We start from the raw sequence: 24,191 nt of genomic DNA, 5'->3' as shown, positions 1-24,191 counted from the left end.
CGCTTTGAGTGCGAGCTAAGCTTAAGTCCACTATAATGACGACTTACGAAAAACAATTCTTGCATCATCAACAACAGCTGCTGTTCCGTCGACCCTCCAACGTTTTTAAATACCCATAATTATACGAGATAACAAAAATTATAAAATTTACAAACATAGCTGTCACGCATCTAAAAATGCGTTACGTTTCTCATACCAAATAAGTAAACACGAACGCATTTCGCATAAATCATTCATCTCTTTAAGAAATAAGTTTTGGATACTGTAATCATTTAGTTTACTATCCATTGTAACAGTTTATTTAATAATAATCGAAAATGCACTGTGTATAATGTACAAGATCGCCATAGTTTTAATTCGGAATTAGAAGCATTTTTTATTTATTACAAACGAAAATACAATTCTTTACAAGATATACAAAACTATGTCATGTTAAATAGTATTGATGTACAATTAATAAATTGTCGAACAATTTTTATATAGATTGAATGATTAGCATAGCTCCAACTGTAAAAGTTAGGGGTATTTTGGTGATTTTTTTTCGCAATGGTTATAAGAATAGAAATGTAATGAAAAAATGAATTCTCTTCTTATTTTTTTTTAAATATAAATAAACCGTCGAGAAATGGTGTCAACTATGCGCTATTTCGGTAATTTCTTCTTATCTTATTATGAGTCTTAGTTTAAGCTCAGCTTAATCTCAGCTGCCAAACGATAAGTACCACATCAGAGTTTGTGCTAAGCTTGATCTTAGCTAACTTTTACGTAAGTTAAGGCTGAGTAAAGTCTAAGTACAATATTAAGGTCATATTTTTTATCAACCGACCTTAAAAAATAGAAGGCTCTCAATTCATCGGTATATTCCTATCATAAGTTTACAGAAACCCTCATTTGGTGAAAATATGAAAATAACAAAGGACCACCTTGCTTTTGAAAAGAAAGTTTTCAGGTGTTGTGATAAGATAGTACCATTCAACTATTCTGATGGTGACGCCAGACTTATGGGCACTCCATAATAGAACCATGTCGCTTCCAAAATCTTTCGCAGTTCTTGTTTGCCTCATCGAACTCCCTCCACTTAGCTCAATCTTTTGTTACTGTCTTACAAACCAGCTGACGCATTAAAATATAGACTTGTTCTCCGCAATTCAAATTCAAATATTTTTATTCAAAACTAGCTGACCCGACAGACGTTGTTCTGTATATAATAAGTAAAATAATGTTTTTATATGATTTTGTCAATAATATATCAAAACATCAAAAATTAAATATGCACCCTTGGATGGTACATTACTTAGGCATTGAAAGTCAAAAATTACCACCCATTCCAAAACTGCCTCTGACCTGAGAAGAATAGGCGCAACAAACTCAGCGGGTTTTTTTTTCTTAAAAATAGGTTAACAAAGCAATATTGTACAATTAAACATATTATTTAATAGCCTGAGGGCGGTCGCTCCATTCGCAACCTCACGTATCATTAAGAAAGTCATTTATGTTATAGTAACCTTTACCACACAAAAGTTTTTTAACAATTCTTGATGAATAACGTAATACTTTTAGTTTGAACATTTTCTGGGATACTTTCAGAATACTCTGTGTTGCTCTCGTGAACATTTTGTTCGAAAGTCGTCTTTAAAAAAACTTCACAACTCTTTCGTCCATCAACTGTAGATCTTCTATAGAAATAAGACCTTGTAATTTAGTTACTTATTAAAAACATAATCTTTTTTTACGAAAATAACGGACGAGACGAGCAGGATGATGGTTAATGATACGCTCTGCCCATTACGATGTACTGCCGCTCAGGATTCTTGAAAAACACAATAAAATTGAGCGGCAATATAATTGCGCTCGTCACCTTGAGACAAGATGTTGAGTCTCATTTGCCCAGTCATTTCACTAGTTACGGCGCCCTTCAGACCGAAGCACAGTAATGCTTACACATTACTGCTTGACGGCAGAAATAGGCGCCGTTTTGGTACCCATAATCTTGCCGGCATCATGTGCAAAGGAGCCTCCCCCTAGTAAAAGTAAAAAGAAGAGTTACTTATTAAAAACATAATCACTAAGTCTTTATAATTATTCAATTATAATGACTTAGACGAGTATTCCCTCGGGGATACTCGATAATCGATTTACCAATTTGAAACCTTAATAAGATTCGCTTGCACAATATAATACGTATTTAAATTTTAATTAAGATCTCTAACGTTCATTCAAAAATAGAAAATTCGCCAAGTTCAGAGGGATTTGTTTACACAATTTGCTAGAATTCAGTTGACAATTCTCATGTTATAAACAGACTCTTTTACACAGGATGCCAGCTAAATTATGGGTACTACAACGGCGCCTATTTCTGCCGTGTAATATAATACCCATAATCCAGCCGGTATACGTAGTGGTGGTAAATTAAAATATAAGAAAAGTAATTTTTGATATTCATGAGCGTCATTTTCACGACCTACGTAATAAAAACAAAGTAATTTTGATTTGATTTGAATCGTGATTGCGCCTGTCACTGTGAGAACGAGTAATCACTAAATATGCCGGAATCCACGCAAGAAAACTTACTCTTACTAAAAGTAAAATTATTAACAAATTAATAAGCAAAATCACATGTAAAATAGAAAACAACAACTTCGTATCATCGACAAAATTGCTTAATGGCCTACATTGCTGATAATTATTTAAAATTAATCATTAAAATAGTTAGGTTTATATTTGCACGTAAGAGATTCTAAGACAGGTGGTGGTCTATCAGTGTCTAATAAAATGATTTGATTTGATGAATGAAAGTTACATAGGTTCAAGTAATTTCGATCTTATTTGTGTATTATGACTGTAGGAAAATGACATTAAGGTGGTTCACGATTACATTTTGTCGATAGTGCAATTTTTTTCCTTTATAACATAAGCGCAGATTAGTTGATAAATGTTGACTGAGATGAATCCAAAACAATAAAAATATCGAATAAAAATGGCGGGGATTCGAATAACTTACTTTTTTTACGGCGCGCGACGTTCTGGTAGTGTGGAACACGCGTAAACGAAAATGTTCTTTTTTTGAAATTCATACAGATACCACGCATCGTGCAATAAGAATGTGGGTGTCTGTTCAAACTCTTTGAGCATGAAGGGATGGAAAAAAAAATAGGAGTGTTGTTATGAAATTCAGTACAACATTACAACACTCGTTTGGAGGATGTAATGGTTATTAGAACATTGGGTGTTTTAATGTTGGCAATAAGCTAACTGTTTCAGAATCTTTAATAGAGGATTTAAAGCATCGGTGTAGATAAAATAATTTATCTAGGTATTTGTTTTTTTTTTCATCAGTTGTGGACTGAGTATAATTTAAAATGTATATAATATGTATGTGAGCCGCGTCGAGTGATCAAGCGAGAGCGAAGAAGCGTAGAAGGAGATGTGGAAATAACGAAATCTGATTGATTATTAAAATACATTTCCTCTCCTCTCCCTTTTGGTGGATACACAGCCTTACTTCGAAATTGAGCACGCGACCTTGCCATTGAATATGAATTACGCTACTCAAAAGCAGCTTCATAACTCGACGCTAGCATATTAATTGCATAAGTTTTCCATGAACAGATTTACCCGAAATTGAGAAAATTTAGCAATATTATTAATATTAACATAAAAAGGAAGTGAAATAGAATTGAGCTGTTTTACTTTACTTCAAATTGATTAGAACCACAGAATAAAGACGAATATGCATAAAAGGCATTAATTTTCTCAAAATTGATTCCTGTAGAATTCTTTTTGATGTCATTTCTAATATACTAGATACTACTACCGCCTCGGAAACAAATGGCGGCCTGAGAGAGAAGAAGCTTTTTTTGCGCTCTTTTAAATAAAATATACAATATTTTATAATAATCATAAATTAATCCCAGGCTGTCCGATCACTTAGATATTCAGCTTTGGAGTAGGACTTACGATAGAGTAATTTTTTAATAAAACATTCAAATGTATTTTTAGATGAATACCTGAACAACGGCTGGGAATTCATTATTATAATTTATATTGTAATAGTTTTTTATTTAGAAATTTTACTCAGTCAACACCTTTTTAAGGCATAAAAGGCATAAAAGGCATTTATTTTCTCAAAATTGATTCCTTTAGAATTCTTTTTGATGTCATTTCTTATACTACTAGATACTACTACCGCTTCGGAAACAAATGGCGCTCTGAGAGAGAAGAAGCGGCGCAAGAAACTCTCCCAGCATTCTTTTTTTTTGCGCTCTTTTCAATAAAAATATACAATATTGTACAGTTGCTATAAAATAATCACAATCTAGTCCCAGGCTGTCCGATCATTTAGATATTCAGCAGTGGAGTAATAGGATTTACGACAGAGCCATTTTTTTATAAAACATTTAAATTTATTTATAGACAATGCCTGAACAGTGGCTGGGACTTTATTGTAGAAGTGTATACATTTACCCTTAAAGCTATTATGTATCTTATGAAGCCTACTAGAATTAGTTACAAGCAATCCCTTATTTCTAGTGTTATAATAATGAAAATCACTATTAAGAGCAAAAAGGTGACGATTTTTGTGAACATATATTAAATTTTCATAAATGTACTGACAATAAACAGTCATAATATTTATTTCTTTAAATTTTTCTTTGAGAGACTGTCTATAACCAAGCTGATATATAGCACGAACAGCTCTCTTTTGCAGAGCAAACACTATATCAATGTCAGCAGCATGACCCCATAGTAATATACCGTAAGTCATGATGCTGTGAAAATAACTAAAGTACACTAATCTAGCGGTCGCAACATTCGTGTACTCTCTAATCTTTCTAACTGCATATGCCGCAGAGCTGAGTCTATCTGCTAGATGGGTAATATGTGGACCCCACTGAAGCTTTTTATCTAACGTGATACCCAGGAAGACCGTAGTGTCCACAAGTTCCAATCTCTGGTCATTTATAAGTACGTTGGTTTGTACCTCCGCTGTGTTTGGTGTAATGAACCGTAAACACTTTGTTTTTTTACTGTTTAAGTGCAGATTATTCGTCTCAAACCAACGCACTATCTTTGAGAGTGCATTGCTTACCTCGTCATCAATATCCGCACGTCGCTTCACTTTAAAAATAAGTGAAGTATCATCAGCAAACAATACAATCTCATGGCTATCATCTACCACAAACGGTAGATCGTTAATATATATAAGAAACAAGAAAGGACCGAGAATAGAACCCTGTGGAACACCTATTCGCACAGGTTTACCCGAAGACCGTTTGCCATTTACATCGACTATCTGAACTCTTTCGCTTAAATATGATTTTAACAGATTTAGGGCTCTATTTTTCACTCCATAATGCTTTAGTTTTAGGAGTAAAGTTTCATGGTGGACGCAGTCAAATGCTTTTGACAAATCACAAAAAATGCCCAATGCATCCTGTGACTCTTCCCAGGCGTCAAAGATGTGCTCAATGAGTCTAGTACCCGCATTAATTGTTGATAAACCCCTAGTGAAACCAAACTGATTTTTGTTCATTAATTTACAAAAATGCATTTGTAGCTGTTGAAGCAAAAGTTTTTCAAAAATTTTACTAAAAACAGGCAGCAATGAAATAGGTCTGAAATTAGCAGGGTCAAAAGAACTGCCCGATTTAAACAAAGGTATAACTTTGCTGTATTTCATGAGGTCAGGGAACACACCCTCATCTATGCATTCATTAAATATTATTGCTAATTCAGGTGCTATAATGTCAAGTATGTATTTAACAATATTAGTCGAATGGCCCCATAGGTCTTTTGTATTTTTTAGGTTAATTAATTTGAAAATTTTTATTATATCGCTACCTGTAACATACTTAAATTTCAAGTCAGTAGAAGATACTGGTACGTGTAATTTAAGCATATCATATGCTGCTTTTGGCGAAGCGTTAAGGTATTTGGTCGTGACAATCGGGATTTCGGAGAAGTATTTATCAAATTCATTTGCAATTTCTATTTCCGAATTTATAACGCGATTATTAATATTTAAACAGATAGAGGTGTTACGGCAATTCGATCTACCAGTTTCATTGTTAATTACACTCCAAGTCGCTTTTACTTTATTATTACTGTTTTTAATTTTATCTGCAATGAAACGTGTTTTCGCTTCATGACAAACTATTTTAAAAAGCTTGGAGTATTTTTTTACATATATTTTAAATTCTTCACTATTATTGTAATGTTTCTCATAATAAAGGTCATATAAGCGTTTACGACTGTTGTGGATACCCATTGTTGCCCAATCATTAAAACTATGTTTGTTGTTTACTGTCACCGTTACTGGAGTAAAAATCCTGTCAAATTCCTCACAGAAGGAATTGAAGACTAAGTTATAGTGAAAATTAGCAGTTTCACCACAGTGTAAAAATGGTATCGTATTTACCAAATTATTTCTAAACCTCTCAAGACGGCTACCCGTAACTGGTATAATCGTCACCTTTTTTGGTCTGACATTGTCCAATCTTGTATTTACTTTTATAAGTTGCCCACTATGGTCGGACTGAAGATTATTAATTATGAGTTTACTAGTAATAGTAACATCTGTAAAAATATTATCTAAATAGGTTGCTGTTGTAGAAGTGATTCTAGTAGGTTCCCAAAATACATTGAACAAATTAAAACTTTGAAATAAATTTTTAAGGCTAGTACAATTGGCCGAAGGTTCAAGCAAGTTTATATTAAAATCTCCACACACTATAATTGACTTGCTAGTTTTGCTAAATTTTGATAGTACCTCCTCCATTCTATGTTGGAATTGTTCATATGATGCAGTGGGGGGGCGGTATACACTTACAATAATAAATTGCTCTAGTTCTATACAAGCTATCTCAATTAGTTGTTCTATAGAGAGATTAACAATATCTCTTCTATTTTTACATTTTAATCTATTATTAATAATAATTAGGGAACCTCCATGTATTGCCCTACTTCTACAAAACGAACTGACTACTTTATGTTCTCTAAAACTAAACTGGAGCTGATGACTCTTACGCCAATGTTCTGTAATACATAATATATCTATATTACAGCAGCTCAAAAACAGTTCAATTTCTAATTCCTTACTTGAGATACCTTGTATATTCTGGTGAACAATATTTATGAGCTTTATATTATGATTATCTATAGCAGTAACATTTATATTTGGTGAATGTTGCCTATTTTGTATGATATTGCAAGAGTTGTCCTCCCTTGTCAAATAACTTAATTTAAATTAATTGAAGAAAAATCTTCATTGTTATATTTTTGTACATTAGTACTAATACATTCCCCAATAGGGGCTTGTATGTCGATTATTTTACAATTTTGCCCAATAGAGGCATGTTTATTAAATAATACTACAGAGGAAGTAGTTTGTTGACTAAGACTATAAGCTACTAAAGTAGCCAGCTGTCGCTTAACTCTAAATGGTAGGTATAGGTTACCATTGGTTATTTTCATTTTATAATTAATGAATTTATTTGTGTCAAATAAAATTAAATTTTCATTGTTGTGGAATGTCGCATTATACAAAGTTGTATTTAATTTAAATATTTTTCTATTTTGCTCCTGTGTCAAATCCGAGGAGTATGGGAATGTACACATCATCACTTTAGATTTTGTCTTATTGGAAATATTAATTAATTTTTCTATATTTTTAATTAGGTCCTTATTTCTAATATTATGAGAGTTATTACCAAACATTATACCTATGATTGTTTTTTCTTTTAGATTTATTTTTGGTATGGAATTTATGAGGTTATTGAAAGTTATATTGGGTTTACATATATTTATCAACTCACAATTCTTTGCAACTGCATTATTTAATAAAGGTCCAAACCCTTGGCCAATTTTGTCTGAAAATAATATAAACCTACTTGATGCACTTGTATCCATACTTTGACTAGTTTTTAATGGGGATACACTTTGGTCTTGATAATTTTCTAGTGAATGTTTATTAGTTGTGCTGGAGCAGTGGCACATATTATTATTGTTTATAAAGGATTCAAAGTGTTCCATGTTTTCATTGCCTAATTTAATTAAGCAATCAGCCTGCTTTATATGTTCTGATATTTGCTCCTGCGCTGAATTATATTTTTGAGTAATGTTTTGCAACATTGTTTCTAGAGAAGATATTTTATTATTTAATATATCTGTATCAACTTTATGTATTGTAATTATTATATTAATTATTGACTCTGTTAATTCTTTATTATATTTTTGTAATTTTTTCAGCAACTCTTGGTTTTTTGACCTAATTTTGCAAAATTTTTGGCCTAGGAATTGGTTATTAAGGAGTTTGCTACTTTTTGCTATAAACCTTTTGATTTTTAAATATTTCTTTATCTTTTTATGAGAATTTGTTGTAATATAATTCTTATTATTAGTGGAGCTTTCATTTGTTAAATCTACAGTTACCATGCTTTGTTTTAGAAGCAATTCAGACTCAAGTATGTTTATTCGACTTAAAGTCCATTCATATTCAGAACTACATTTGTCAAATGAATTAATGATTTTATGTAAGCTGTCCCTTTCTAAGGTTAAATCTGAACATTTTTGGTGCATGTCTGCCAGCTCGGACTTAAGAGAAGAGTTTGTTTTAAATACTTTTTGGATCTCCAATTCACACTCTTCCCGTTCATTTAAAAGTGTTTGACAAAGATCCTTTGACTTCTTTAGCTCCTTAGCAGCACAGCTCAGCTTGTTTTCCATTTCTTTCATGGTAGCCTTCCGGGTTTGCATAGTGAGGCTTGAAGTCTTGGGAACTTGTAGGCAGTAGTTAAGTAACTGTCAAAATATAAAACTATGTATAATCTTGTTATAATAGTGTGTGAGAAGAGGATACAGGTTTACAGAATCTAGAAATTAACTCCAAAAGTGCAGAACTCAATGGTTTACTATGGTTAATTGCCAATTAGATTAGTTACTATATTTTTCCTTGCTATTATTAGTATGTATAGTGTAAGAAGGATGTAGGTGAATATTGTATGCGGCAGTTGATGTTGTGGTCTTCAGCTCAGCTTCCACATTTTTGTCAAGTTGAGAGAGACAAACAGGGCCAATGTAGTGAGTATGAACGTAACTCACAACTGTGAGTAGTGTAAAAGTGTTATAAATTGAATATAGCTACGAAACGAACAACGCACTACAACGCTAACAACTATTAGTTGTAAGTAAATAGAACAAAATACTTCCCTCGTTTTTGTTTTTTGAATTTTGTAATATGACAGTTGGGCCGGTACAACTAAGTTAGTATTCCATTATCTTCTTGAGATTATTGCGGTATTCCACACTTATTTTATATAATTTATAACTTTAATGTACACAATAGCAAATCAAGATTTATTGATTTTCAATATTTCTAATTATTTAAAATAAAATTAAAATCAGCTGTTAATTTTACGTCTCAGTGCCGGGGTTGCCAACCCAAAAAAAAAAAAAGGAATAGATACCTTAGCTGAGCGCTAATAAGATTCATTTTAAATTATACTCAGTCTGCAGTTGACGTGAACTCAAAATAATATATTGATAAATTATTTTACATCTACTCGTACTTAATTATAGGATATATACTCAAGTCTGAGGCGCACAAAACAGCCAATAGGAGTCACTAACACTACTTAGCTATTTACTGTTACAACCATACAAGGCCACAGCTTAACCTTATAACTTGCACGATGGCACTAGAATTGCCGATTTACTTTTTCTAATTAGTTCGTTAACATTATTTATTTATTAAGCTTAAGTTACAACTTGCATGGTCATGGCCATAACAATTGATGTTGTAAAGCATGCGAAGGCTTGAAAAAAGTGCCTTAAAATTTATATGTATTTAAAAATCAATAATAATATTAAGGGTGCAATTTAACGTAGTAATAAACTCAAATAATTGATATGTTATGTATCATAGAATCAATAAAAATGTAGACTATACAATGACGTTCAGTGACATGTAGCCGCCCGGAAAAATCATGAAAGTAGACGCAAAATTATCGAGAAAAATCGATTAAATGGGCTTGTATCTGTTGTAGTTTTTTTAAAACGTGCATTTATCTTTTTTGTTGTGAAAGACTGTTAAAAATCATCATATCTATGTGTTTTTTTCAATCGGTAGTTAATAACATGTTCTATTACATAAATAACCAGTTTCATGGAATTATTTTAAAAATTTGGAAAAACATACTTATCTATCTAAATTTCTTGCAATAAATAATTATAGTCTTTTTTTAAGAAAATCGCCTGAACTTTGGAACCACCCTAAATATTTTCTAAAATACTTAGAACATTTATTTGACTCGAATACTTTAACAAATAGGAAGACACCAAAGTTATTTTACATACAATAGAGAGTGTGAACAATAAAGCCAAATTACTATATATTATCGCAAGGTCAAGGCATCATTAACCGGTGGACATCAAGTTCCAAATAATGATATCTTTGAAGTAAGTAAATCTCCTTACAACTCATTTGTCACGCACTAAGAGTTTATTATACTTACTAAGTTTATTACATAGATGTAATCACAATTCCTACCCTGAGCTGTCGTTTACAAACTTCGGCCGTAGATCAAAGTTTAACTCATAAAGTTGTAAAGGTATTTTAACGACTTGACAGTAATCATGTCGTTTACATAATTTTTTTTTTGAAGTGAAATTTTCTTTAGAATCGTTGTGATTTCAAACCGGATGCAACGGAAAAACCGACAGGTAAGAGACACAAATACAAAAATGTGTAGGATTAAGCTGGCAAAGAATGAGACAGAAATATGCATACTATTTTATTGTTATGTATGATGCGATACTGACTGAGGCGGCCCCGACACCTCAATCTAAATTGCACAATTCAACAAATACACCACAACCTATAATCAACACTTCAACAGACTTAGAACACAGCACTTCATCGCAAGAGAACGTTCAGCATATTAATATAAACAATAAGAAATGCAACATAACCGATGGCGTGAAATCTAAATCTACCTTCAATAAATCGCCGGGCGAGCATTCAACTCGACGTCGTCCCGCTACAAATATAGGTGAAAATATAAGTAATGTACAACGCCGAACTGATCGTGAATTAAGAAATGAGCGTAAAATGGTAAATAGATATAACTTTCGGACCTAGTTCAGACATGAACACACAAAATATTACAAACAGATCGTCAAAACAGTTAAATATCTTTTATCAAAATATGCAAAGCATCTGCAATAAAATACATCTACTTGACCATTTAACTGTTGAATTACCTAATCTACAAGTTATGTGTATCTCGGAAACCTGGTTATCTATAGAAAAACAAAAAACATTACACATAAATAATTATATCATGGCAGCTTCCTTCTGTCGTATACATCATGATGGCGGCGGTGTTTGCATATTTGTTAAAAATAATTTAGAATATTTAGAACGTGTTGATATGTCAGTTATCTCTAACGAAATGGTATTCGAAGTATGTGCAATAGAGATACCTAAAAATAATCTACTACTGATTAATCTGTACTGGCCTAATAGTAGTAGAGAAGTACAATTGTTTTACAACTTATTAGAAAATCTCCTCATTAACATTAATAAAAAAGAAATGAATAAAAACATTATTATTAAGGGAGACATGAATGTTGATTTTCTAGATGCAAAGGAAAAAAGCAGACTCAATAACCTCTTGTTGTGTTATAACTTCCATCAAAAAGTCTCAAAGCCTACTAGAATAACTCCTACAACTAAAAGGTGCATAGACCTAATTTTTACAAATTTCTATCTAGAAGGCTCAAAAATTGAAGTATATGATTTTGGATTATCAGATCACAAGGGCATCATTTTCACATTACCTTTTACCTTCCACAATAAACAGTCTTTCATTAAATTAAAACGTAAATTTAATGACTTTAATATAAATAAATTTAAAAACGAACTCGCGAATATCAACTGGGATGATCAACTTAAGCCTAACAATAACGTTAACGAAAACTATAAGATATTCCTAAATATAATTGTTACTGCCCTGAATAAATGCATACCTAAATTACTAACAAAATTTATTCTAAACCAAAATAAACCTTATTTAACACTAGGAATTAAAAAATCATGTCAAAATAAAAGATTATTACAACGCCTTGTATCACAAACCAAAAATAAAGTATTAACAAATTTTTATAAGAGATATTGCAAAGTTTTAAAAAGTTGTATAATCTAAGAAAATTATAAATATCCGTAAATTCAGCTCAGCTGATAATAAAACACGATCCATGTGGAAAATAATAAAAAATGAAACAAATAAAAGTACTATAAGAATAAAGCAAAACATAAGTCTTAAATCTTCAGAGAATAATATTATAGTAGATCCGAAAATTATTGCTAATACATTTAATAGTTTCTATTTATCCATCTCATCAAGCCCTAAAGTAAAAAACGACAATATAGCTATAAATTCTAATAAATTAATTAATTCGTTATTTCTAAATTCGTTTGAACCCAAAGACATCTTTAACATAATAAAAAATCTTAAGAATAAAAACTCTTTCGGAATAGATGAAATCCCCCCTTTTTTAATAAAAAAATGTGCTGATATTTTAACCTACCCCTACACTAAACTTATTAATCAATCATTCTGTGAAGGATTATTTCCGGACGATCTAAAGATATCCATAATAAAACCGGTATATAAGAAAGGAAACACATCTGATGTAAATAATTACCGACCTATTGCCCTTCTACCTACATCAGCGAAGATATTTGAAACTGCAATGGCTATACGCCTAAGTAGTTTTCTGGAAAAATATTATATCCTAAATGAAAGCCAACATGGTTTCAGGAAAAACCATTCCACAACTTTAGCGATATACAAATACATACAAAAAATATTTGATTCACTTAATAATAAAAAATATTCAGTTGGCCTACTGCTTGACATGAGCAAAGCATACGATAGAGTCTCTTATGATATCTTACTAGAAAAATTATTTCTCTCAGGAATTCGAGGAATTGCCCATAAATGGTTCAAATCTTACCTTAATAATCGTTTTCAATATGTGGAAATAGAAAATACTAACTTCGAGACTGGAAAGATAGACCACATAAGATCTAATAAAGCTCACTTATCAGGATCGATTCCACAGGGCAGTGTGTTGGGTTGTATATTGTTTCTCATATACATAAATGATCTTCCTAACTTAATAGATGATGATTGTACTCTTTTTGCTGATGACATTTCTATTTTGATCCCATGCTCTAATTTAAAACAACTAGAAGAAAAATTAAATATTACAATGGACAAAATCTTTTATTGGCTAAATAATAATAATCTTGAACTTAATATTAATAAAACTAAAATTATACCTTTTAAACCTTATCAAAAATCCCCCTTACATATATCTTATTCTTACAAAAATTCACAACTTGAAACAGTTGACACAGCTACACTACTGGGAATTGATTTAGACTCACACTTGACATGGAAGCCATATCTACAGAAATTAAAAAGCAAAATGTCATCTTTTACTTATGCTCTTTACCAACTAAAACGCGTAACAGATTTCAAATCTGCCCTTGCTGCTTATTATGCATATGCACATTCTAGATTATCATATGGAATATTAATATGGGGAAACTGTATTGAAATAAAAGATATATTTATTCAACAGAAAAAATGTATCAGAATTTTAGAAAATATTCAGCAGATGGATTCATGTAGACCATATTTTATTAAACACAAAATTTTAACCCTTACTTCAATTTACATCCTAGAAGCATGTAAATTTGTTAAAAAACATTCGGACTTATACTCAACACTACCAAATAACAAGCGAAATAATAGAAATTTAAACAAATTAAAAATTCCCCAAACAAGTATGTCATAAGTGTCATCGAGCCCTCACCACATGGCAATAAAAATTTATAATCACATCCCAAACGAAATTAAAAATAAAGAGAAGCCTTCTCTATTTAAAAGACATCTTAAAAATTTTTTAGTTTCAAAATGCTTCTACGATTTACCCGAATTTTTTAATAACAAGTGTGAGAATTAGTTACAGAATTAGTATAAGAATGTAAAAAATGTATATGACTTCTTTTTTTTTTTATGTATAACGTTGCTGTGCCCTTGCAGGGCGTCACATATTGTCTACCCATCAATGTACCAACCATCCTACTGTAAAATGTGACTTGCAATAAAATATTTTGATTTGATTTGATTTGATATATGTATACGCACATATATTCTTATGTCATACGCACGACTTATGTTGAAATCATGTGTCATCCTAGCAAAATTAACCAGGACTTCATATGCAGTTTAGAGGTTCATGCACAATGCAGGTTTCACTTCTCACATGCGTACTTTGTACACACGTAAAATTTTATTCATATAAATCGACCTAACTCACGCTTCATCAGTGTTGGTACCGACTAGCTTCGGACCATTCGGAGATCTTTACTAAAACTACCACCGGATTATTAATCATTACTAACGTTTTTTATTTAATGGGGAATAAAGAATTGTATAAACTGTTTTTTTTTTTTTAATTTCCTATTGCCAGCCAAGTCGGAAGAACATAATATTTTGTGAATTTCTATATTTTATTATTTTAAAGGAATTTGCAATACATAGGAATTTCTTTAATGGAATCCCATTAACATTCAAACCAATATTGTCTGTCAGAACTGTCATTATATCAAGCTGTGCAGAGGCAAACCTAGAACGCACCCATTTTAATGGGATGGTTAAATCGGTCAAATTTTCCCCGCGTACTTTATACTAGCATCATGACTAAACAATTGTGCTAATTTATTCGTATTTCCTTTATGCAACTAAGCGCACTGTATATTGATAAAATAAAATAGATGGGCCAAGAGTTAATTAGAACGTAAAAGGCTGAAAATACAAATTGCAAATTACTTAATTTGCAAATCACCTAAAATGCGAAAATACGGTCTGTCTTGATAAAATATTCATACCTGTGCCATAGGCAAAAGCTCTGTAAAGAGCTATAATACAATATGCTAATAAGACTCAGTATTTAACCAGTCCATTTCTGGAACCATAACCTATTTGTGGAAATAGCATGTCATATTGTATCATTTGCGGTCTTGGGTAATATTATTAGAAATATCGAATCCAATGAAGCTAAATTTGCGTGTAAAATATAATATTAACCTACATTTTTTCTAAGCTATTATAAATATTTTAAATTTCGTTTAAACAGTTAACAACTGGATATCTTTCGCGATTTAGGCCTTCTATGAACTTCTGCTATTTTGACGCTATTGGAAGTTACATGTATGCTGTATCTGGCGGTTTCGAGTTGATAATACCTGAAATTATAAGGAACTAGCATTTCGTTCTCAATTCTTTACTTGTCTTTTGCGATTCTCGCTATTAGAACTCTTATCTCTACTAACTTGTTACTTGCAGTAGTATAACGAAATATTGTGTCAACAATAGTGCATAATTTTTTTATAAGAAAAAATTTCGAGATGATCAAAATACGCGCTTACAATTATAATACAATGCTGCTCAGAATTCTTGATTGAACTCAACCTTCTGAGCGGCATAGCGATTGCACTCCTCCCTTGGGGAAATAAGATGTTAAGCCTCAAATTTAATTTGTACCGAAATTTATGAACGGTGCGGGATTGTGTTCAACATTCAATGCTAGTCAGAAAGCCAAAGCTAAAGAAAGCACTGTAGCATAAAATAAACTACACTCGATCTTCTGATTTCATATTTTAACAACGGTATTCAGAGGGTCGACGTAAACGGCAGGAGATCTCCTGGGACTGCTCTCAGGATGAGGATACCACAAGGGACTATTCTTGTACCGTTCCTCTTCCTTATCTACATAAATGATCTACCTAACCTTGTAGAGAAAAAAAAAAACATAACGTAGTATAGTTTGCCGATGACACATCACTGATATTTAAAGTAAAAAGAAACCACGTTATTTATGACGAAGTAAACGACATTCTATCTGATATATGATATCCATATTTAAAGATATTCTGAAATTATATATTTCAGTACAGTGTGCTATGAAAACCTATATTTTTTTATATTTATACAGATAATGCAGTATGGAGGATTACAACGACACATTGTTCCTCCTGAACGAGACAGAGGGTTACCTGCCGTACTCGCAGAGGGTGGAGACGTACGTCGTGCCCATACTGTTCGCGTTCATCTTTATCATTGGAGTGCTGGGAAATGGCGCGCTAGTTGCAGTCTTCATCAGACACAAGGCGATGAGAAATGTGCCTAACACGTAAGTTGAAATTCTGTTAGGTAATAAGCTTAGTGTTGGTGATAGGGCGAAGAGATTAAAACAATTATGAACTTGATGTAAATGTTTATTCTGAAGAACACACACACACAGCACTGACTATAATATAAAATACAAAAGTAATGCGGGCGCGCGTAGTATTGCGCGTGGGCGGTAATTGACAACTGACGCCTCACATATTCGTTGATGCGGGGCGGCTTCTTATTAAAAATTCTTATTTTAAATACAATTTTTTTCTATCTATGGTTGTTATGCCAGGTGGAACCATCGTCAACATTCTCCCCCACCGTGTCGTTGTCACGGCACTCACCCTTAAGGAGTAGAGCTACGCGCGATGCCGGCCGTTTCATTAACCCATTTTGGGTCTAAATACCCACGAGTCTTATTCGCCCATCAGCCCCTGGATGGATTATGCCTTTCGGCCAAACATTTCGGGGAGAAGAAGGGTCCACTATAATAACTAAATCACCCGCTTGTAACTGTGTCCCCTCACGATTCCATTTACTACGAGGAGCTAAGGTGGGAAAGACTTCTTTCATCGATCTAGACAAAAATAAATCGGCTAAGCGTTGAGCAATTTGCCACTGCTTTCTAAGATATAAGTCATCGTCGTCAAATATACCGGCTTGTGGAAGATTTAACGAGGAACCTAAAAAAAATGGTTTGGTGTTAAGGCCTCTAGGTCACGCGGGTCCACAGAATCGTGAGTTAACGGTCGGCCGTTAATCATGTTTTCTACTTCAGACAGAAAGGTAAACAAGGTCTCATCTTTGGGACTATTCGCAATAAAAGCTTTATATGTTCTACTATGATTATTAATCCAGTATAGCACAGTTGTGGCATCTGTCCAATAATACGTATTTTTTGGTACTAAGCGATGCTCGGATTTAATACTATTTACGAGTTTGCATGCTAATACAGCGCCTTGCACTTCTAAACGCGGCACGAACACCGGTTTTGTGGGTGCTACTTTGCATTTGCTCGCGATGAACGCAATTGTTACGTGACCATCGCTCATTTCCTTACGCCAGTAAGCGACGGCTGCGTACGCGCTGGGTGATGCATCGCAAAATACGTGAAGTTCTAATTGTGAATCAATTTCACAGTCACTATCAGTTTTCGAACCGACCCGAAAGTACCAACGCGGAATTCTAATATTATTTATTTCATTAGCTTGTGTTACCCAACTTTTAAATGAACTATACAAATAGTCACTTAACTGGTCGTCCCATTTTAAATTTAATCTCAATGCTTCACGCATTAAGATTTTGCCTGTAATAGTAAATAGCCGTAAATGTCAAATATAGACATAAAATCTTATGTCTCAAGGTGACGAGCGCAACTGTAGTGCCGCTCAGAATTTTTGGGTCTTTCAAGAATCCTGAGCGACACCGCATTTTAATGGGTAGAGCGATCAATTACCATCAACTGAACGTCCTGCTCGTCTCGTCTCTTAGTTTCATAAAAAAGTATACTTGTTTATTAAGATGATTGTTACTAGACAGTAATTGGTATGGTATACAATTTATAACCAATGTAACTCAAAGTATTATCTACGCCCCTCAATAGGGCTACTGGAAACCCAAGCGCTGGCAGCTATTTCAGTCAACAAATCAGTCAAGTTATCCAACACGGAATGCTGCCAGTATTCTTTGTATACTTCCCCGTAATGATAGTTTTAATTTACTGTAATCGTAGGTAGTGATGTAAATATAATTATAAGATTTGTTTTGTTTATATCACAACATTAAGATTGTATAATTTATGACCTACATTAACAATTCATTTCATATATTCGTTTTGTAAAATCATTGTTCGTGGTAGCCTACTTGTATAAATGCCCATCTTGGCACCATCATAACTTTATGGACTACAGCAGAATTTAGAACAAAAGTAGGTTTAATCTTGAGAGTATACGCTATTTTACTGGTTTCAACCTCTTTTTCATTATTCTATCAGAACCCGTTGTTAGTGTTCGGTATAATTAATGATATGTTCACATAGGTAATAAATTACTTTTAAAAGCGCAACAAGGGAAACAAAAGTGTTCAAGATTCAAATAAAATAAACATGACAGATAATTTGCTTTTTACTGCCATTTTTACGAGATAGAAACAGTTGTCGTAAATAATGTGAAACTAGATAGATGTTTTTCAATCTAGCTAATTTGTCACGTAAATTTCTCACGGTATCAGTTTTGTCATCAATTATGTTATATCAAAAGTTTGCGTCTGTTTCGAAGTTCTACATAATATTATTATTTTTTTTAGAAATTTTATTGAAGTAAGGCGTTACTTTGCGGAAATCCACAATTATCCAAATGATTTGAGTTTTCTTTGGTGTTAATTCTGGCAATATTAGTCTTTAAACAATTCGACACTTAGACACAATCTGGCACGAGACCAATGTCTCGTTGTCAATTTTGGCGACTCAACTTGTGCTGAGGATGCCTCGTGTAGAGGCGAAACACGTGTCGAATTGTTTAAAGACAAATATTGGCGAAATTAATACTAAAGAAAACTCAAATAATTTGGATAATATTATCATGTAAGACTCAAACTCAACACAAAACTCTTACAGATTCATATTCTTACGATATATCAAAGTGAAACAATCAAAAATCTACAGTCTCGAATTATTTGAGTAAGAAAAAAACTAAAAATGTAAGTTAATTATTTAAAAACACAATATTTTTTATGTATGTATGTATATTGACAACAGTAGATGCATCAATCCATACAAACTGTTAATAAGATTACTTAGATCACTTATGCGTATAGAAAGACTGTGACAGCTGTGAAAACGTCGAAAGAAATTGAGATTTACAGTTAATCTCTATTTTGAGCAATGCACGCGAGATGGAGATTGTCACGCACACTTAAATATTAAACCTGGCCTGTTTTCATCGGTTGTCTAGCAGCCAGAGGCGCTATCTACACGGATAAATTATCTAAGAAAGAAAGAATTAAAGATAACGTAAACAGTATATCCATATTACAAAGATTGTATTTATAAATCTCTAAGATAACTTGAAATTCAACTACATGAAGATTTCTTGACGACCTTATTGTAGGCAAAACAGATCTGCTCATCAGTGCCATCACAAGCAATAACATTGAAGCCTTTACGACGCTTTTTACAAGAACTGAAGCAAATCTCAAGAAATAATGTATTTTCATTGCAGAATAGCATCTTTACTGCAACAGTTTTCCCCGTTGCATACATACCAGATATTTTGATAGCATGCTCTATAGCTGATTGATCTATACAAGTCCTTCCTGTCATCTTTTGTGGGATTTTTTTACGTACGGGTCATCTGATGTTAAGTGATCACCGTCGCCCATATTCTCTTGCAACACCCGAGGAATTTGTCCCATTAGAAAAGCCTTTTCGGATCGTCCTGGAAATACAGCATTAGGCAGCTCATTCCACAACTTGGTTGAGCGTGGAGAAAGTCAGCTTCCTTGGTTCCTTGAAAACCGCACATCCAGATGGTGGGGATTTGACATAAGGTCATAATGTTATATTTAAACTAGCCGTTCCTGCTCGCTTCGCTGGTCGAATTTTAAAAGGAAGGAATGTTGGAATTCGTAAGGTAAACCGTAAAGTAGCCATAAACCATCTAGGATAAATTTCGCACCGAATGGTGGTAGTTTCATGTCGATACGATCAGTGGTCTATGCGTGAAAGTGCCTCAAACAAAAACCATTTTCCTTACATAGATATAGAAACAAGAAAAAGTAAGATTTGAGGCGTACTCATCACTTGAGTATTCTTCACGTTAGTTAAACAACCAGAGACATAATAACGCTCTAGCAAAGACGCCTCAAGTGAACTCTGAAGTTCCTTGGGTAATGTTCCTGAATATAAGCTTGTCGCGTCCATTGCAAGCTTGTCATTAACCCAGACATAATTCAAGGTAAAAAAAAATTAACAACAAAACAACCGACTTCAAATACACTATTTCAAAACAATAGATATGATACGCACTTAAAAGTATAAAAATAATTGCATATTTTTATACAATCTAATTAATTAATCTAATTCTAGTAACGATTATTGTTATTTTTGGATTCGGTGTCCTTGCGCCGCGACCCGCTCTCGCCTCTCGCTTCCTCACTACTCAAGCACACCTCACCTATAACTATGTATGTAGTTACAAACTTATCTTAGATGACACCGAATGGGACCACACGGAAAGCACCAGCATTCGAATAAAAAAAGAATCATCAAAATCGGTTCACCCAATCGAAAATTTTGAGGTAACAAACATATAAAAACATACCGACGAATTGAGAGCCTCCTCCTTTTTTGAAGTCGGTTAAAAAGTAAACAACATCTTAATCTTAATATACCTATATATATATGTGTATGTATATAAATACAGTGTCCTGATGTTTGTTTCCAGTGAACTCCTAAACTAATGAACTGATTTTAATGGGTATTACTTCATAGAGTGCAGTTTAGAGTCCAATTTGAGAGATAGGATAGTTTTTATTTCGATTCGGGACTCATAATTATTTTTACTTCCAATATTTGTTTTGTATGGACATAATTTTAATGAGAGAATTTATTGACAATTCTGCTGTGAAACAATTTCATTATAACAACAGAGCATATTTAACGAAATAATTCTTATATATGTTATGAAATATTATTGATAAAATCATGAGCAACAGTATTTTATTTATTATGTACAGAACAACGTGGGTCGGGTAAGCTAGTTAGTATATAATGTATATTTTGTATTAAAACAAAAATAGCTCTTTGAAATTTACAACTTAATCCGAAAGCAGACAGCTAATTTGTTTTGTTTACACTTGCAGCTGTATTTATGTTGTGAGACGTGACGTCTTATAAGCGAAGTATAAAAGATATTTTACTGCGCCACTTTCGTCCAATTAGCATTCGTTTTTCCTTCGCCGCTACCAACCGCTGAGCTATACGGAGCAGATTACTTGTCTCAGATTTTCTTGCAATCTTTATTAAACGTCCCAAGAATCTAATTTAAGACCTCCTTAAAATGACATTACATTTATTACTATTGTAGTTGCCTACAAATTTCTGGAGCTTTTCTAAGACGCTTAAACCTTTTGAAGTTAGACTCATTTTATTTTATAACTCTGCATTGTGATTAAAATCTTTTTTATTCGTTTACAAGTGCTGACCCGGCAAAAGATGTTGTTCCATGTGGATTAAGCACCCCGCGCCCGCTCGTTGTTAAATATTGTCATTGACAGAATTATTTGTATTGAGAATAGGTATGGTTATGGTTTGTAAAGTATCTTTGGTACAGTTCAGTGCAGCCCTGTTTCACTGCGCCTAATGTAATTTACTGTGATAGCCACTGTCAAATATAGCTTACTACTAAGATTGATTCTTTTCATAAATCATGAATCTTATTATATTTTTTGTAATGAAATGACGTATCTCAAGTGGTTGAATAATTGGACTCCCCAATACTTAAACCACTTGATATTGCGAATAGGTATCTCTAAGTCAAGAAATATAGGTGCTGAATAAGTAATCACCCACATATCGTATACCAAGGATATACGCTGCATTTATTAGTATAAGTATTATTCTGATCGGTTCAGTAGATTTCGCAGTATAAGCGAAAAAAATCACCAGCTGTTCTTTTTTAGTACGAAAATTAGTTATTAATATATCGTCTTTTAAGATTATGTACCCTTAAGTTTAAAATATCAGGTTCTTTATATTATTCAGTGTCTTTGTCCGACTGTCGACCTGCATTGAAATAAACATTTTGTAATTAAAGGCCTTCCTCCAAGGATTTACGAACTTAGTATAAGATCTTTGTATAATGTTAAATATTAGGAATAAATTTTATTTTATGCCTCCTCTCCACTATCGGCGATGATCGTTACTTGTATGATCGTCTGTAATCGTTAGTAATCGTTGGTCATCGTGTAAGCATCCACACAATCGTCCGTAATCAATTATTGAGCGGCAGTCCTTTTAAATGGACATAATGGATTTCATGATTTAATAATATTATTATTAATATTAGTGAGCAATTATAAACCTCATAGTAACGATAACTATCTGAGTACCTATATACTTACCGATATTAATATAGGGGTGTCCATATAGTTCTGATAAAGTTCCATGAATTTAAATGTTTCTTCATTTGACCAACCAGTACTTACTCGCGCTATGTTTGTTTTGCTCGGGTACTGGTTGATTGTTTTGCCTTGATGATTGGTATATTAAGAAGGACATAAAAATAATAACGATAGTGGCAATCCTCAGAAATATTATTGACTGAGGGGTGGATCTTTAATGAGCTATTTTATATTGTAATATTTTTGGTGGACTGTATATTAATTAGGAGCTAATTCAGCTCAAATCCACACTACGGTATTTGCTTCTAATCTCAAAAATAACCCTTTGTATTGCATACAAAAATTATACACATTGGATTATAGCTGTCCGCGCATTGCCAGCAGATTGGGATTATGTCAGGAAAATTGAGAGACTCACGTCACGTTTCTTCTTGAGGTATTTGACGCACACGTTGGCGTCCAATTGTCCAGAGTAGACCACGCCAATGCACTGATTTTCTTGATGTTCACGAAAAACACTTAACTCACAGCAGGCCTGCTAAATTTCACTGTATCTCACACAATTTATAATGTTTTAATTAGGACCGCACTATTTTTTAAGGTTTTTTTACACAAGATTCAGCGGGTTTAATTAGGATAGATTATAGGTATCGCGTTACACGAGGGTGGCCATTGAGGTTTTTACAGACACCAAATACAGGTGTCTTCTAATTAACGGCGATCGATGTACTGGCGTGCTGATTATCCAAAGGAGGGATAATGACACTAGGAAATGAAAAGCGATACACAGACAGCTTATTCATTATATTATGGTGTCTAACGCCAAGTAACAAATTGGCGCGAATTTTGAATGAAATCTAACAGCAACGCTCACTGCCAAGTGTCCTCTAGTGAATGAATCAGTGAACCGGCGATCGAGTGGGCGAGCGCACGCAACTACATACGAATTCCCTTTGATGCATGCCAAATAAACCGACAAGTCACCGATCTCCGCGATCACGATTATAAACGATGATCGGCGACTAGACACAATCGTGCTCGCGCGTAATCATCCTTAAGCGCCGATTGTGGAGAGGTGGCATTATATATTCAATAAATGAAAACGAAACAGATAATCTGTAGCTGTATGTATTTTCTCAGGTACATTCTGTCGTTGGCACTCGCAGATCTTCTGGTGATTGTGACCTGTGTGCCGTTCACTTCGATCGTGTATACGGTGGAGTCATGGCCCTGGGGTGCCACCGTCTGCCGTCTCTCGGAGGCCGCAAAGGACGTAAGCATCGGTGTCTCCGTATTCACCCTCACAGCACTATCAGCTGACAGATACTTTGCCATCGTTGACCCATTTAGGAAACTACATGCTTCAGGTAAACATGATTTTTGTTCTTTATTAACATGGCTTTACTCGCGGTTTATCGGTGTGGGTACCGCCTAGTTTTGGACCATTCGTAAGTCAGTTCATCAGTTATATAATGTCCCGGCTAATACATTGGAGATGTGCTCGTAGTGCGCGGCTTGAAATGGCGAGAGTGTAAGCCGTCTTAATAAATAACTTTTGAATGTCTTACGTAAGTTTTAATTATTTAATGTGTTTTATGTTTATAACAGTAATCGGTGGAACAAATTCACCATTAGCCCATAACAGTGAGTGTCAAGTCACAAATTAAAATCAGTTGAAGCGTAGTTTTCTGTCTTATCTGAATACTTGACACCTGAGTATTTGAGAATGTTTTATGAACCACTTTTTAAGTAAACTTGTTCTCTTAGCCTTAGCCTCCATTTTTTATTCTATTTTTATTTATAAAATTCTCCCCGTCGTCA

At 33.4% G+C, this 24,191-nt stretch overlaps 1 protein-coding gene across 2 annotated transcripts in view; it reads left to right on the top strand.

Annotated features, from left to right (window-relative positions):
* The window catches only part of LOC126973889 (neuropeptide CCHamide-1 receptor-like), a 51,147-nt gene that overhangs the window by 6,820 nt on the left and 20,136 nt on the right, over positions 1-24,191 (top strand). For both annotated transcript variants that reach the window (XM_050821250.1, XM_050821251.1), the window contains exons 2-3: positions 16,069-16,266; positions 23,511-23,737. In XM_050821250.1, coding sequence (XP_050677207.1) covers positions 16,079-16,266; positions 23,511-23,737 — 415 coding nt within the window. In that variant the 5' untranslated portion in view covers positions 16,069-16,078. The remainder of the gene's footprint in view (positions 1-16,068; positions 16,267-23,510; positions 23,738-24,191) is intronic.

The sequence above is a fragment of the Leptidea sinapis genome, chromosome 30, assembly GCF_905404315.1.
Source record: "Leptidea sinapis chromosome 30, ilLepSina1.1, whole genome shotgun sequence".
NCBI classification, from domain to species: domain Eukaryota; kingdom Metazoa; phylum Arthropoda; class Insecta; order Lepidoptera; family Pieridae; genus Leptidea; species Leptidea sinapis.
The sequence above is the reverse complement of the archived record's forward strand: the minus strand, read 5'-3'. Positions and strand labels throughout refer to the sequence as shown.